This window comes from Coloeus monedula (assembly GCF_965178545.1).
Source record: "Coloeus monedula genome assembly, chromosome: 2".
Classification (NCBI taxonomy): domain Eukaryota; kingdom Metazoa; phylum Chordata; class Aves; order Passeriformes; family Corvidae; genus Coloeus; species Coloeus monedula.
The window spans coordinates 9037971-9055985 of NC_138782.1; the positions used below are offsets into that span (position 1 = coordinate 9037971).

Consider the following 18015-nt stretch of genomic DNA (forward strand, 5'->3'; position numbering starts at 1 on the left):
TAAATCTGAACAACTCCCCAAAATCTGATCCCATCCTAAAAGTCAGGCAATGATTTTAAGACGCAGTTTTCAGGTCAGATGCCCAATGAATCTAGCAATTCCCATCAAATATTCACTACAGGCTACCAGTCTGCAGCTCTGAGGTGACACCAGGTACTTGGGTACTGGTTTCAAAAGCCTCAGTTCAGAGCTGCTACGTCTAAAAAGCTTTTTAAGTTGTGAAAGCGCACCCGAACTGCAATTGTTTTTCCTTCAACACACTGCCTTTCCACTACTCAATTCACCAGCACAAATAATTACGGAAAAAGAAGTTTAATTGCTGCAGTACTCCCTGCACAGAAGCACTGGGGAGTCTCTGCCAAACCTTCCAGAACTTTCTGCACTGCAGAGACGGCACACTGATCAGCTGAACTTTCTCTTTGTTGCCCCATGAAGAGAAACACCAAAGGCCAAGCTCTGCCCTCATCCCTTCAGCTCTGCAGGGGCTCACAAAATCCCAGGATGGGTGAGGTTCAATGGGACCACAGTGGGTCGTCTGGCCCCACCTCCCTGCTCAAGCAGGGTCATCCCAGAACACATGGCACAGGACTGTGTCCAGATGGTTCTGGAATATCTCCAGGGAGGGACACTCCTCAAACTCTCTGGGCCATCTGTTCCATGTGCAGCTACTACACAGTAAAGAGATTCTTCCTTATATTCAGGTGGAACTTCTGTGCATCAGTTTCTGCCCATTGCCTCTTGTCCCATTGTTCTGCACCAGCGGCCACAGCCTGGTTCATCCTCTTGGCACTCCCCGTTTAGATATTTATACACATGGATGAGGTCTCCTCTCAGCCGTCTCTTCTCGAAGCTGAACAAGCCCAGCTTCCTCAGCCTTTCCTCCTGAGAGAGATGCTCCGCTCTCGAAACCATCCTCGTTGCCCTCCCCTAGAGCCGAGCTTTCCCCGCCCCTTCCACCCGCGGCGGAACCGGCTCGGGGCCGCAGGGGTCCCCTCTAACCTCTCGGCTGCGGACACAAACCACCCCGGCCCTGGGGGCGGGCGTCGCTACCACGGGCCGCGGCTCTGCGGGGCCGGGTCGGCCTCACCTCGGGAGTGCCGGAGCCGCCGGGAGAGGGATGGAGGTGGTGCCGAGCCCGACGAGGCCGCCGCCGCCGCCGCCTGATGACGCCGCAGCCGCCCCGTGACGCGTAGCTTCCTCGAGCCGCGCGGCGGCGCCGCCTCCCTGGTCCCCAAACTGCGAAGATTCGCCCCGGAACCAGCGCCCCACGCGCACACCCGCAGCGGGCGGGCGACAGGGACATGTCAGCAGGCAGGCACCCAGCCCAGAGCGCTGCCGGCGGCGGCCGCCGGCGCACAGAGGGGCCGCGGTGATGCCTCCCTGCCCCGAGGCCGCGAGGATGGACGGGGAGCGGTCTGCCGGCCGGGACAGCGCCGAGGGAGGAAGAGGAGGACTGGGTGACTTCGTGTCTGCTCTTCCTCCCGAGGTCAGCTCCCGAATTTTCAGCGGGCTGGATGTCGAGAGCTTGTGCCACGCGTCCGTGACGTGCAAGGGCTGGCATCGCGTTATCGAGAGCAACGAGCGGCTGTGGCGGCACCACTGCCTGACCGTGCGCGCCGTCTGCCAGCGGGAGATTGACTGCGACCGAGGGAACGGGTATTCCTGGAAGGTAAATCCACCTTCAGCGGCAGAACACCGGCAGTGACATAAACGAGGTTGCTAGGAGGGGCAATAGAAGTGTGTAAGGACATTGCATCAGCGCGTCGCACCCATCCTAGGGTTGTGGGGGGAGCAGCTGCGGTGACAGTGTGCCTCGGTAGCGCACCCCGGCAGACGGACATCTGCTAAAATACACTAGGGGTAAAGCAAGGCTGTCCCTTTTCCTACCCAGGACACAGCCTGTCCAGCTCGGCTTTAGTCCTCCTGCGGCCCTGCACAGCCTCAGCTCTGACCTTCATCATACACAAGCTCTAACACGGGACAAAGCCCACGTTCCCCCAGATAGTGCTGGCAGGGAGAAGGTAACAGGCATTGTGTGCTCTCTGGTTGTATTTTGTGGAAATAGGTCTGCTGTTTAGGAATGACTCCCTGAGAAATCATCCTGGATAGCGCTCTCTCGATACACCTCAAGTGACACACATTCAGGAGAAAAAACCAAGGGGAATAGAAAAGGAAATGAGCAGGAGCTTTTTATAAACTGTTTAGAAAATCTGCTCACAGACAGACTGCTCTGAGGAGTTTGTAGCAGGTTCAGCTCCAGAATATACTGAATGATCTCTCGCTGTCGAATCCAGCCTGGAAGTTGAGGTAGATCAGGACCTGGTCAGGTAGATCAGGTAGACATGATAGCTGGTTCCGCAGATTACTCTGGGCCAACTAGAGGGTAATTCCTCACCTTATTTTAGCTGGAGTGTTTGAGAGCAGGGGGACAGTGGAGGGGTGAAAAGAGAAGCAGCAGCAAAAGAAACAAGAGCAGCCACTGTTCTGGGCTCTGATATTTCAGTACTGCAGTGTGAGGCACAGGCATGAGCGGATAGTGGTTGCCCTTTCAGTGCATAGATCTTACTACCATTGCACAGCAATTTCCTGCAGAACTTCCTGCACTGATTGTCTGTTTTATCTGGAGGGGATTTGAAATAGAAGCAACAAACACACCAAGTCTGCATTTTCTTGCCCTAAAAGGCTGGCAGAAGAGAAGAATCCAGCTAGCCTCCAAACAAGAGTTAAAGGCCACAACCCTAAAGAAAAAGTGAAAGGTGCCTTTTTAAAGGAGTAAGACGAATTCCTGGCTTGGGTTTTTAATCTTGACCATCAAAGAATTGAGGCAGGAACAGAAAAATTGGAAGTGGAGCAAGGTCTTCTTCTTGGCAGCATTGCACCTTCCTGGGCTTAATGTCTAGATATCCAAAGCCACATTCCAAATCCTTTTTCTAGCACTACTCTTCCAGTGCTAAACTTAAGTTGCAGTTTAAATGGGTTCATTTCCAAGATCTGACTATATGTTTTTCCACCAGATCACACTGTTAAGAAACTACTGGAAGAGCAAAGTGAAGCAAGAATGGCTTAGTGGGAAATACAGCAACATTCCTTCACAATTCAGCTTGCCAGAGAAAAGCATGTATCCAATGGATGTTGACACGTGGGGAGAAATCTTGGAAGCAGAACTTGAGAGATGAAAACCAATGCTGATTCTTTCAACTCAAACAACTTTTGCCAATATCACACACTGTTTGGCAGTTGTGAAACTGATTTTGAATGATTTTGGACTATGAATTTATGATGAAAGCTTCTCAAAAAAACTTAAGGGTGTCTTCTTTTAATTTGCAGTTAACTGTATTTATGTAAAATTCTAAAGACAACTAAATATTCTATTGTAATTTATATTTATAAATTCAGTGTTCTACTGCACTGTCAAAAATACACTGATTATAATTTCAGTTTGCACTTTTTGTTTTGGAAGAGATGATTTTTATATTAAAAAAAAAAAAAAAACAAAAAAAACCAAGGTGTGTTTGACTTTTTGACATGAAGTGTATCATGAGAGCCCACAAAGGAAGGTTGGGGAAGGGACAAATCTAGACACTGGAAATAGATGACAAGGTGGCCACCTCAGGATCAGCTGAACATTCCCAGTGCCCATTTCAAGGGACAGAATCCTCACAAGGATCTCTGAACTTGCACTCATAGAAGTGTTAGTATTTGGCAGTGCTGAATTTCAACTACCCAGCTGCGGAATTTTTGGATTAGGACTCTCAGATCCAGGACAGAATGGAAGCAGACTGGTAACTAACAGTTTCTCAGCCATTAGCTATGCACATTAGTCATTTGCATGTAGTAGGGAAAACTTTAACTACTTTAAACAAGATGAATCACCATATGAGGTAACACAGCTTGATGTATTTTTGTAGTCAGGTTAAAACACATTGAGAAACTTAGTTTTTTCCTATATGCTGATCTTCCACCATACAGGCCTTGCTTTACCAGCACTGATTTTTGGCACCAGCTTGAAAAACTGATGCTAGTAAAACAGGAGCTGCTTGTCATATTACTCAATATAAAAGCAATCATTTACTACTATTCTGAGTATCACCTTTCCCTACCTCCTTTGCACTAAAGAGTAAAGTAAGTGAGAAAATGCTGGGAAGATCCTTGTTGCTTGAGGCATTCCTGCAAAATTCAGTCACCAATCTGGCACCAATTTTCTATAGGAAGACTTCTACCATGCTTGGTTAGATTTGAAATCCCTTCATACAACTACTGCAAACATTGGCATAGGACATTCTGACAGTATAAGGATAGAAGTGTCCTGTGATGAGCATGAAGTTCAATGGCACTAGATCAGGCCCCTATTAGATGTGGTGTTTACTCAAAATAGGTCCAGCCCTTACCTTTATCAAGGCCCAGTAACAGTAGATTAAGCACGGCAGTTTTACTCTGAAAATACAGACTCTGGTCATTTGGGCTAAGAGCCAGTAGCACTTTTTTTCAGTGATGCTGACATTTAAACAAACTATTAGTTTAAACTTGCTTTCAATTTACACTTTATTTTCTCACACTTATTTTACCATTGCAAAATATCTGGTGAAAATATCTAGTATTTTTTACTCCCCTTTAATGTAGGTGTCTGGGCTCACAGGCTTTATCTTGTATGTGCCGACATCTACAGGTCAAGGAAGAAACAGATCAGCCAGGTGAAATGGACAACTCTAAAGTGCTTTCAAGAACAGAATGTTACCTGATCCTTTTTGTGGTTTAGAGCATTCAACAGCTTCCCTCAAAACGGGTCCACTTCCCTCAGCCCATGCTCCCCATTTGAACAGGTTTTCATTCCATAAGCACTGGTACCTTTTCTAAATCATGAGTAGCGTATCTAATTTAGACAGCTTTCTCACCAACAACATTGTATGATATGATGCAAGGACTGCATAATGTTTTTTGTCAAGAATGAGACCACTCTTGATGTTAATTAAAAAATAACATCTGTTTTATTAAAAGAATAATTAAAAAAATTAATTAAAGTTAAAATAATCCAGTCCGGAAAAATCCACAAGTAAAAATCCCAAAACCCAGGTCCGCAGCGATTAGAGACCTTTAGGCCTAACCAGCACAAGACCCCAGTGCAGGAAGCCTGCAGTGCTGGGTTAACTTTGGCTAGTCCAAAGTTAGATAATTAAAATGGTCTCTCTGGGAGATAGAGGCCTGAGTCACCAGCGTTGCGCTTCGCCCACAGCTAATCCAAGGCAAAAGCAAGCTCCAGAGCTGTGCACTGGGTTTTATAATGTCCATGCTCCACCCAGGTCCACCCACAATCCAGCCCCCATGGTCAGGTGCGATTGGAGTCTTGAAGTGAGGTAATTTGATCCTGCCAATGGCTAGCTTCTTGTCTAGGTTGCTTGAAAGGCGGGAAAATGTCCTCATTGAAATTCATGGTGCCATGGAGCTGAGTTGCAACTTAATGGACAGGAGACTAAAAATAGCCCTTGACAGTTAAAAAATCTGCTCTTGGAGCTGGGCTTAGAAAGTTGTAGAATTTAAGGACAATTAACAAAAGCATGAAACTGCACTACAAACACTTTAAGGAATTTTTAAAACAGAACAATCAACAAACATTTTAAGGAACTTTTAAAACTGAACCATGAACACTTTAAGAGTCTTTTTAAAACATACTAATTAACTTGGATAAGTTGAGTATGTGCATGAAACAAGACATTTGGAAGTTTAAGGCTTAAGGAATGGATTAAATTTGGGAATATTTTCTCAACAGGGATTTTTAACTAGGAACTGTGTGATTAAGTGGTTCTGAAAATTAACTTTATATCTTTAACTAGTTTGATGGGCATTTTAAGTATGTAAATACTAATTTGGCAATTAAAACTCTTGATATGCAAAATGTAAAACTAGGATATTTAATCTTTTATCATGCAAAATCAGGGCACTTAACATGCAAAGGCCAATTTGGTGGATTTCATATGTAACATCTTTTCACACATCTTTTGTAATTTATTCCTTGTAGGTAAGTTTTAGTTACAGGATCAGGGCCCCATTGCACTAGGTTTTAAAAATCTCCCTTTACCCACTGTTCTTGTAGAACAAGATTATCCAAAACAGATGTAGTACCTAAAATTCACTGAAGCTTCTGCTGTCAACCTGCTGCCAAACATGACTGAAGTGTGTCCTGGCTTGAAGGAGAGGTGTGGGCCAAGGAAGGCAGGAACCTCCCTTGGTATGGAAAATGTGACCTCCTTCCCTCCAAATTTTTATAACTTTGAAATTATGGGGCTTTGTGGCAAAAATATGGGAAAAGGAATAACAGTTCTTTACTAAAATATATATACATATGACAAGGCAACCAAACAACCACAACAGCAGCAACAACAAACAGAACAGAAGCCCAGCACCAGCCTCTCTCGGCCGCAGGCGGTTTCCCCTTGGGCGCAGTTCCGCTCACAGCCGGCAGGGGCGCTGGGGGCTCCCGGCCAGGCAGGGTGGGTGCAATGATTCCCCCGCGCCTGCAGGGGGCGCTGTGGCACGAGCTCAGCCACCTCTCCACATGAGGTAATGGCAGGCGAGACAGCGGGAGAGATAGAAAAGGGGCTCCCTTTGCAAACCCCCAGGAGCAGCTGGTCCCAGTGCCCCTCTGGATGGCAGAATGAGCTGTACAGTGTTCTGGTTTGGCCAAATTTAGAAATATATCCTCTGAGAGAAGGCAGGCTACAATCACCCCTCCCCCACCAGGTTCGGGAAAAAATAAATTTTCCTCAAAGGAAAGTGAAAGAGATAAAAACTATTTATTTAACAAACACACGGGAAAAGAATAATAATGCTAAATAATAAAATCTCTCGCTGTGGAGAAAAAAACTGGGAAAGTGTTAGAGTCCTCCCTTTGGTCTCCTCAGAGCTGGGACTTGGCCCAGGGCCAGGCCCTCTGTGCTTGGTGGAAAGTCCTCCCAATGTGTTCTGATATTGAAGCAGTCCAGCAGAACAGGGAGAAAATCTGAAATTCCAGGGAAGAAAAAAAAAGTTCAACTCTCAGTCTCTCTCTGGAGAAGAAGAAGCTGAAAAACTGACCAAAAGCTGACTGGAAAGCAGCAAGCCAGGTGCTTCCTCGCTTCCCTGCCTCAGCTGAAAAAAAAGTCTCTATCTCTGTGTGACCTTGAACAAGCTGCAAACTGCTTTGAAGAAGTTTTGCTTAGGGTTTCCTTCCCCCTCTCAGGCTCAGTTTAAAGGCATAGAGAGGCACTAAATTAATTCCTGGGCATAGGGCAACGATATGGGGATACACATTATAAAGTAACCCCCAGACTAGCAGGAACCTCGGAGCAGTGTCTGGAGTGGCAGAGGTGGGCACACCTGTGGTGACAAACAAAATGTAGCAGAAACTCTGCAGACCCGCAGCGGGTCAGGCAGGTGTGGGATGTTGGTTTAGAGTGTAGCGAAAAAGCCCCAGGCAGTGGCAGAAAAGAGCAAGGCTGGGCAGCGACAGCCAGGCTCCCAGAAAGCAGCCAGGAGAGGCTCAGGGTCCCAGGTTTTTCCCTAGGGTACCCGAGTAGATGGTGAGGGTCCTTTCCAGTGAGGTCAGGTGGTAATAAGGTCTCAGTTCAACAGCTGCTCTTATGAGCAAAGGCTCACCCATGGTAGGAGAAGCAGTGGGAGGACAAAAGCTCCGTAGTGGCAGCGAATCCTCCAGGCAGCAATGGTCTGTTCCCCTCCAACCTGTCCGTTTCTCGCTTTCACGTGTCAGAGGAAAATAACTTTAAGAGATGGGACTATGCAACTACACGAATTTATTGTTTAAAATAACAAACGCATCAGTCGAGGCGTGAGATTTTACAACACCTCTGAGTAATGGTGACTAGTCACAAGATTTAGGGTTACATCGTAATTTATAACTTTCTAATCCAATAGATACTTAAAACGACACTTTGTTTTAGATTAATGACCTATCACCTGTGGCACTTCTCACTGCAATGCAGCTATGTCTTGACCAATAACTTCTCATGTCACGTACACACAGTTGTCTCTTTTATACCATCTACATTCTTAACTTAAACTATATAAAACCACACTATTATATTTTAAAACCCTTCACCAAAACACCCAGTGTACAATTTTACTTATAATGATAGGAACACAAGTTTGTAATCCTTTTGCTTAAAGTCCACAAATCTCTGTCAATTAAGCCAGACCTAGTCTCTTCCAGGGTTGTAAATCAAAGCCTCCTTTAATTGCAGGAGTTTCTACTCCTCTGTCTCCCACACCAACCCAAGAGTGAGAGAGGAGCTGAGCCCAGCCCCTCACCCCCCAGCCAGTATCTCGAAGTATCTCTGCCCTTTCCCAAGGAAAATACCCCTCAGCTATCAGAGTACCCCCGCCCCTTTGGCCACATCTTTTGTCTCTCTTTAGTACCCATTGTTATAATCTCTTGGGCAACATATGGGACAAAATTCCCTGAGGAAAAAAAAAAAAAAAAGAGAAATCCTAACCTACATCAAGTGTAACTCAGAGTAAAGAGCATTCTTAAATATAGAAGATGTAGCACAAAGGTCAATGAGTTGCAAACACTGCTTCTGCTATTGTTAGGTATTCTGCTCCAAAACTATATCTAGTTACTGCAAATTAAAAAAAGAAATAAAACCAACACTAAAACCCACACTCAAGCACACTGAAGGTACTTGTTAAAAACGGGCTCAGGATTGAGCTTTAAAACAAATATATTAACAAGAACTAATTTAAAAGACAATAAGAGATCTCTTGTGGTGATTTGCCTTACACGAGACAAAGTGTACAGCACCAGGGCTTAAACTGGAAGAGAGCAGACCAAAGCCTCCCCTGGCAGCCTTGGGTGATATCTTTTATACCCCTAGGCTCCGCCTCCCAGCCACCTCTTTCCCCGCCCCACCAGAGCATTGCGATTGTCTCGCTGATGTCTAGAGTCCTTTTATTGGCTCATTGTCCTCTGGCTGTTGTCTGGGGTCTTCTTACTGGTCTGGGGAACATCCAGTAATAGTCTCTTATTTCCACCCTTACGTAAATAAGGTCTGAAACCCTCCCTCTATGATTACATCACAGAGGTTCTGGAAAATTCCCTAGTTCTTCATTTTGTACTGCAATCCCCATAATAAATTTATTTACAAGAAGCATGATAAACAGTTTAACTAACAGCTTAACTTTGATAGGTTACAATAATCAAACAACCCAACTGGATACTTGACTATTTATCTGCAAACACTTAACAAGTTAATTAACAACCTCCCTAATCCCCCAATTAACAACTTTATTTTTAAACAACTAATTAATGACTTTAGTATAACTGTGAAAGCCAACTTTTCCTAAATTTAATCTTAACAGTACTGCTTCACATTCTGCTCACAGCATATTTTACCCCGACTCTAAGAGAGCTAGAAGTGCAAAAAGTGCATGTAAATTAATCAAGAACAATACTAGCAGTACATTCTCATCACCTCAAAACTGACCAAGTTTTTTAATCATAACAAAGGGAACTGTACAATAATGGATCTCATCCCTCACCTTTCTCTTCCAGCCTCCTCTGTTACCTCCAGTCCGTAACTCCCTGCCATTTATCCCCTATTCCCGCTCCTTTCATGCCCCTATGCTGTAAGTTCTCATATATTTGTATCAGGATACAGTTTGTAAATAGAACAATTACTCAGGTATGAATCCTAACACAGTTACTTCACTGTGCACTTAGCTGTAGCTTTTCCCCATTCTCGAATGAGCATTAAGAATCCCCAGTATCTTTCGTGTCTCTGCTTCTGTTCAGATCAGATGGCTGTGCCTCTTTAAACACAAGAAATTAAACATGCAGCTATGCAATTACACAAGGCCTGATCTTTAAACCTGGAGTAACAGTGATGAAAATTTCTTGTGAAAAATCTATTACTGAGAAAAAGAAGTATTTTAGTACAAATCCTCATATAAACAAAGTTTTCTTCCCTCTCTACTCTGACTCCTTCCTTTAAGGGTTTTAATTCCCCCTGGAGATTTCATTACATCAATTCTGGTAATCTGTTTGTAGTGGTTTGGTCCAAAATACTCTTTACTATTTACCTTCTGTGAGATAAGAATTAGGAGAAACGCAAAGCAGGCACCAAACTTGAAAGAATATAAAGAAGTTTATTAACAGACGTAAAAGAGGAAAAAAAAAATCATGCCACACCTTCAGAACACTTCTCCTCCCCCCACCTTTCTCCCTTCTCCCACTGACAATGTAAAAAGACATCCCTTGAGATGTTCAGTCTGTTTACCACTTCCATAATAACCTTGTTCAGTCCATTTAGGAAGAGGAGTCTCTCTTGTCCATGCTATGAAAACATTATCAGAATGAGACAGCCGCCCACTTCCAAATATTGTTCAGTCCATTTAGGAAGAGGTCTTTCTGCTTGCATGTGAGAGTCCCTTCCCCCGACTTGCAGCTTTTCCCACAACTGCTTTCGAGGGTCCACTCTTGAAATTACTGGGGTAAAATTTTAAGGTTGAGCCGTTCAGTAACAAAAGTTCTCTTCACCCATCTCTGGGAGCATTCAGTCTCTAAGAATAGAGGCCCTTCTCCTTCCCTGGGAGCAAAGGGTCTTCCTCATCTTCATCTTTAGGACTATTTCTGGGAGCATCTCTAGGAACTGAGGTTTTCTCCTTTCCCATTTGGAGCAAAAGTCCTCATTGCTTCCATCTCTCCCTGTTCAAACTTCTCATCAAATTAACAGCTGCATCAGCATCTGCCTATCTCAGCGCAGGTGCTTTTGCTCACAAGTACAAGTTGAACACTCCACCCCCCATGCCTTCATGAAATTACAACGGGATACTCTGCTATATCATAGCTTCACAACAGAATTTCAGCTTTAAGCATCTCCTCTTTCTTCCCTAAGGTTTTCAGCTCTTCACAGCACTAAAAGGGTTAATCTCACCTCGGCCTTGCAGCTGGAATGAAGCTTATCACTGTCAGTCACATGATCTCTGCCGGACATCGGTGCAGCTTTAGCTGAATCTTGGCAGCACTGGGGGGGGGGGGGGAGGGGTGGGCTCCACAGTTGGAACAGGGCCCATCGGCTCCAGGATGGCCGTGGCCCGGCCTGGCCTGGCCCGAGCAGGGCCTGGGCCGGGCCCGCTGGCCCCCGCATGGGGCCCACAGCCACCTGTCCCAACACCGGAAATGAGACAGAGAAGCTCTGCCTTGGAGTTTCCTATTCTTAAGTGTGAATCACAGAGGCGGTCACAATTTTAAGTGGCTTAAAGAATTGTCCATATTCAAACTGGCCAGCTGATAGGTTCTGTCAGGTCACAGAGGAAGCTGTAAGCACTCCTTTGGGAGAACATCACTTCTGGGACTATGCTTGCTAACCCATGACACTGTTCTACTCCTCTCTGCCCCTGCCCCATCTACTCAGCCTCCCATCTCTGCTGCAAGATGGATGTGTTCTCTTCCCTTTAAAGACACCCCAGCAGCGTCCATTGCTCCAACCAGTGGCACTCTTTGCACCACCTGGTTTGGGCTCATCTCTTGCTCCTTCTACTTGCCAACAAAAGCCACTGAAATGCCAGCAATAGGAAGATTGTACCAATGCCTAAATTAGCACTCATATGTGGGTGTCCTTCCTCAGAGAGCACCCTCAGCAGCTAAGACCACACATTTAAAGCCCACACCACCCCAGGGCACACATTAGCTACCCTCACACCTTGGTGGCTGGTGAAACCCTTTTTCCGCTCTGGTGTTTACCTCTTACCCATACGTTTTTGTAGAAGTGCTAAGTTCTACTTTTGCAAACCCCATTGACTTTCCCACTGCATTCCCACGCCACTTTTATGCCCCTGCTTGGAAGGTGTCAGCTGCAGAAAGGTGCCCGAGGCATCCATCACCCAGGCCTCCCATTAGCCACATGGCCTTCCTGCCATTCACCTTCCTGCCCATCCAGCTTTCCTAGGATACAGAGGCCTCTGGAGAAAGCACATTAAATTAGTGTGTGCAGAGCTGTTTGCAAATGTTTTCTGCCCACACAACTCAACTATGCAACAGGGGCTTAAACCTGCCAGGCTTCTGTGAGGAAAAAAGGCTTCCCTTTTGCACAAAATCCCGTGAGCTGCTGCACAGCTGGATATCAAAAAGACCAGCACTGAGGCTCCCCCCCGATCAGCATTTTATTTCTGCACCTCCAAAACCACCTGTGGTGTTTTTAATAATACCTGTTGGTGTTAGAACCTTCTTTGCAACTACTCACTGTTGCAGTGCTCCATTTTTGAAGTGAGCAGCTGACAGTGTGGCTTTATTTCATCATGGTGCAGGATGTGGCTTTGGGTCATTGCCAGTAACAGACTAAATGAAAAAGCATGCACGAGATAATTAATCACCACGGACTTTTAATCAGACCACTCAAATTTCAAGGCTAATTTTGTCAAGTGTTTCTGCCAATAGGCAGATACATGCAGATAGTCATGTCTTTATCCTGATCATCTCTGGAAGGTACCAAGTGACAAAGTTATCCCAGCTGAAGACAGAACAGTTGAGCTCAGGACTGGGATCAGCTCATTCAGCCCACCAGAGCTGACAGGAAGAAAATAAAAGCATGCACCTGGGAGGACTTAGGTGGCGTGGTGTTATTTTTTTTGCTTTCCCTCTAAATGAACTTGGGATGAGGTATATAGGATTCCCAAGAGCATGTTGACACTTGGCAATTGATTTTCACCATATTGCTTGTTCAGAAAAGTCCATCTCCAAAACCACAGAAGAAATCACCTGCTGCATTTAACACCTCAAGCCAGCAGCAGCTTCTGATCAGCACAATGCTAAGAATTGAGTGTTGGGGGCTGGGAGGGGTTCAGGCCTCACTGCTAAGGGCTAGACCCACTTCTGCTATTCTGGTAAACCAAAAACCCAAGCTACAACTGTGAGAGAAGAAGGAGGGAGATGATGGACTGCAAACTCAGAGATGCTGGAGGACCTAACAAGATGAAACCCAGGAGGATAATACTGGCACAGTTTGTTGCAGTCTCCCCAAACTCCTCAGAATCACCCTGTCCAGCACTGCCAACCCATGCCCAGCAACTCTGGATTTACAAAGCCAGAGGGGAATAAAACCTAGTCTGCTAGAGCATGCAGACTAGGTACAACATTAGCTGGTTTTGACTCATGTTTAAAAATGTTGTCAAAACTACACATGTTGGTTTTAATGCACAGTCCTTAAAAACCTTAAGAGGCAAAGGAGCTGCTGTTTCCCAATCCAGGGGTATTGACTGCGTGGACTGTTTTGTTGCTGAGATACCAGACACTTCGAGCAATACACAAAGGCTTCTCCAGATGCCACAGGACATCAGTGGCCATGAGATAATGTATCAGTCATAGCACAAAATACTGCTTTTAAACACTTCTGTGGTCTCAGAATGCCAAAACCAAAAGATGCTGCTAGCTGCCTATTGGAAGATTCAGCTTGAAGACTTGAACCAAAGGTATAGTTTGAGCAAGCTGGGAACAGAGAGAAAATTCCATCAAACAAACCAGCCATCTTAAGCCTTTAATTCTTATATGGGAAAAAGGAAAAGTTGAGAAAGATGAAGTATTTTTTTTGCAGCAACAGTATCTAACAACTAATAAATGAAATATTACAATACCCCGTAAGAGCTTTACTTGTCTGTTCCACTGAAGGAATATTTCAATAGCTTCCACTACTTTTACATGACATTGCTAAAGAACAAGAGCACAGAACAAATATAGCTGGGAGATCCTAACACCTAGGTTTCAGCAGGTACACTATATAGCTGTTTAACAGCATAGCAAATGACAAAAACATGCCTAAAGTCACCTAGTGTGGCTAACCAAACAAAACTGGCTTTTCTAATGCACCTTTATTTTTGAACGTCACTGGTCTTTAGACAATTCTTTCACGAACTTATATTGCTCTTTAAAGTCATTTTAACATGCAGCTCATCAAACAACATGTGTACTTAGAGATAATAACACTAGGGACCTGCTCAAACAGGGACATTATAACAGCACCCAATACCCATAGAGCAACCTACATATCTATGTACAGCTTGTAAGTATGAGGAGATGAGAGGAAGTTTTTACTGTTTTAAGGGGGTGACTAAAGAACACATGGTATGTTGCAGTGATTCTAAAATGGCACTAGGCATTTATGTTTTCTCATCCAAGATCCACTCTATGATGCCTAAATGCAGAAACACAAGCTCTCTTTTATGATATTTAGGTCAAAATAGTTATAAGAAGAAGGATATGGGGGAAGGGAGAAGAGAAGAAAGAGAAAATTGAAGATGTAACTTGGGAAAGAAACTGTTACTTTAAGTAAAAATATTAAGAGAAACCCAAACCAACAAACCAACATTATTTTACCAATTGTATACCAGAATCATGAAATACTTCCTTTAAGCAAAAAACTGCATAAGAGTGTTAAAAGCCTGATATGTAACTCTTCCTATTATTCAAAAATATCTCACATGTGCATTGATTTTGTTACTGTACTTTAACCATCATGTACTTTAGAAACAGCAAATTAAGCTTTCAAAAGCAGGTCACCTACATACACATATAGCAGAAGCAATGAAGGACAAAACAGATGGTTTCTTGATTTTCTTTTGATATACTTTGGTGATTAAGAAAGGATTTTCAGACTTTTCCTTATGATATGGAAGCAGGTACATGAAAAGACATATCATACATTAATTTATATAATTGATACTCTATTAGTCTGCAATAGGCTGTTCTAGTATATTTGATAAAGAGGGAGGGGCTAATGGCAATACTCTAAGAAGAGAGTTCTCTATGTCATTTTTATAACCATTTGAGGATGTAGGAAGATTTGGGTGTCTAGTTGTTTGGGATTTTTTAATTAAACTAGTCAATACCCAGGTCCCTTTCCTCTCCATTGATCAACCCAGTTTTTTAATATTCAAAATTTTGGTGAAAGACATATTGAAGGGAATTTTTAAAAAATACTAACATCATCTCTCTCCCTTTCAAATGCTGGAAGCAAAATTCCATCAGTTTTTTCAGCATTTCCCTTTGATTATTTTCTTCCCTCCTGCTCAGTCATCTTTTAATGAGTTGAAGAAAAGGAGGGAAAGACATTGCCATCTTAAAAGAAAGGCAGAGTCTATGCAGGAAAGTGAAGAGTTTTACTGTAGCCCATTACATTTAATAATGCCAGTGAAGCATGAAAAGAAGCATTTTACTCAGCTTTCATACAGTCTTACTCTCCCTTTCACTGCACTGGAAGGAAAAAAACATTAGGCAATCTGCAAGAACCAGAAACAAAGTGCGGAAAGCCACAGTTTTGGTTCTAAATGCAAAGCAGGAAGTCCTGTGTTCTAATCAAAAAACCCCCCCAACCTTATTTTGAAGCGAAATAAGAAGTTCTATTTCAAGAAGTCTGATGAGTAACAACAAAAGAAGAACCTTGTTTTCTGTCAGAGTTCACCTTGAACACAGAAAATTCTCTATACATCAATGAGAAGACCATAGTTCACAAACAAAAAACACATGCACTTTTCAAAACTGAAGGCACCCACAGAAATACCAACAACCTGCAGAGGACTCTTATCTACTCATTTTGCTTTTTCAAGTTCCTCCTATAGTCTCCTACAGTTTTAAAAGGTACAAACTGAAAAAGAACAACCAAAAAATCCAACTCATCCCCACCCCACTACCATCCCCCAAAAACTCCCACCATACTTAAATGTTTTTGGCCCCCATAAAAAAAGATTATTTAAGGAATTTTTATCTGGATTTCAGTGCTGCCCAAGCTTGAACTCAGAAAAAATGGAGGCACATTACAAACAGTGAAAAGCACTAATCAAGAGCCCTGTGAAGCAAGTTGTTTAAACTTAAAATAACTTCTCAAATATTTGAGAACAAATTAGGGGCAGAAAATAGGTATTTAACATTTGTAGTAAAGTGAACTCTAAGCCAAAGACAGAAGAGGTACTACTGCATTGAAGAGTTATATGTAATATTGCAAGAAGAAATGAAAATAAAAAGTTGTCTAATAGAGAGGTTTGACAGTAAACATTAGGTACCTCAGAGGCCTTAACTAGTTTTTTCATCTTTATGAACAAACTTTGATTAAATATTACTAAATAAACTGTTGTATTACTAAAACACATTTTTAGTAGACCTTTCACACTTTCTGTTAACTATTCTTTCAAATAAAAAGCAAAGACAGCACACTGCAAAGAAAAGCACCAAAATAACTACACTTATCAACATAGTTGCATCAACCTTACCCTTGAGAAGAATGCTGCGGGGCAGGGAAAGTACATATCTCTTTGAAAAAATGCTAGAGACATATTAAGTCCAAACTACCTCCATATGTGTTGTTTGTTGGATTATAAGAAGTAATAATAACTGTAGCTGAAAGTTTGTTAGGCTGGGGTTATTATTTTTTCAGCATCTGTGTTGGTGGTTTGCTTTGTACTGTTTTCTTTTAAACTTCATTTTAAAATGGAAGTAGGAGCGCTGTATCTGTGTGGGTGTTTTTATGGGTGCATGGTTATTCAACATTCCCTATTAACTTTTCTGTTTCTGTTCCTTTCTTCTTTGCCTCTGTTTCGTGGGTTCTTTTACTCAGAGTTTGGATTAAAACGCAGGAGACACAGAGTTGTTCTTCAGACTCAGATGTTTATTGTTTCTTATCTATGGTACAGCTGCATGGAATGTGCCTCTATGTTAACAAGGTGGAAATGGCCCCCGAGTTCTACTTTCCAAGGTCTTTTAAAGCTCAAATTACCCAATTATGGAATGCCAACTAATTTATTTTTACTTATAATCCAATAACTAATCACTCATGTTCTGCACTGTGGGTTTTTTGAACCAATACCAGATCACCCAGGCTTGTGAAGAAGAAGGAAGAAGAACTAACCTACACCCCAAATCCTCCATCTTGTTACATATATATTACTATATCCCAGAAACCTAAATTTTCTGAACCCAGGGTTCCAACAATTCCCAAAAATCTGACCCTGACTGTAGTAAGCATGTAATCAGTGTTCTAGGGGAGGGAAATCTGTTCAGTGAAAGTTGTGGCAAGACAAACATGAACGTAAGAGGATATTTATATTAGATTATATTATACAAGTCTTTCAGTAACTGAAGACTATAAATACAATCATTATCCACAATGGCTTGTTTATTTTGCTGTCCTTTAGACTAGTTCTTTTTTTATAAGTAAAAAAGAAACTGATGTAGTAATTGCTGAGGACACAGTAGAAGTGTGATATAAATAATTAGAGGGGGAAAGTTAGAGGAAGCATGACACATGTAGGTCTGCTCTTCTATTTTCTCCCTTTTGTTTAGTAGTTACTTGCACAAAGCTGGCTCTCTCTTCTTTGTGCCAGTATTCAGGATCTGTGCCTGTTCCATGCCTTCTGAGTTACTAGGCGGCTTCATCATCTCTGATGGACGTGTAGTTGCTTTTTAATAGTGAATTCCCATGGACAAGATCTCACTGCTGCCAAGAAGCAGAGGCACCTACAAACCCTTAAAATGTGTCTTCTGAAGCACTACCTGTGAGATTACAGACTCAGTATAGGATGGTACAAACTTCAGAGCTCTTCCATAAACACGCTGACTAGCATCCCCTGCCTGAGAAAACACCATTCATTGGTGGACAGCCATACCCTGGACTGGGCACAAGTTAAAATTATAAGGTCATAGACTGGTAAAACATTTTAGTTTTATTAAAAAGCGGCAGTCATGTCCCTCCTTTGTTAAGGCGGACAAGTTTCTGTTGTTTGGTTGTGTGGGGTGTTTTTTTCTACTTTTCTGTGCCCCTGGGTATTTTTGGGTTAGTGAGCTCTGAAAGCAAAAATAAGCAGTGACAAGCAGCAATTATCAAGAAAGCAGGCTGAGCAAACAGTGGATCTTTTTACCATCACTCTTCCTTCCTCAGAATGACACATCAGACTTCAGTGATCCTGTCAGCTTGCATGAGAGACAGGAAATGTCTGCCAGAAGCCGATTTCTGCTGGCCAATTTAAGTGGACATGATGATGAAG

At 43.1% G+C, this 18015-nt stretch overlaps 1 protein-coding gene across 1 annotated transcript; it reads left to right on the forward strand.

Moving 5' to 3' along the window:
- Positions 1 to 1168: 1168 nt before the first annotated feature.
- On the forward strand, positions 1169 to 3176 carry FBXO48 (F-box protein 48; the record flags this gene model as incomplete). Its single annotated transcript, XM_082277078.1, has 2 exons — positions 1169 to 1669; positions 3015 to 3176. Exons 1-2 carry the CDS (start codon positions 1373 to 1375, stop codon positions 3174 to 3176), a joined length of 459 nt encoding a protein of 152 aa, XP_082133204.1. The 5' UTR covers positions 1169 to 1372.
- Positions 3177 to 18015: the final 14839 nt, after the last annotated feature.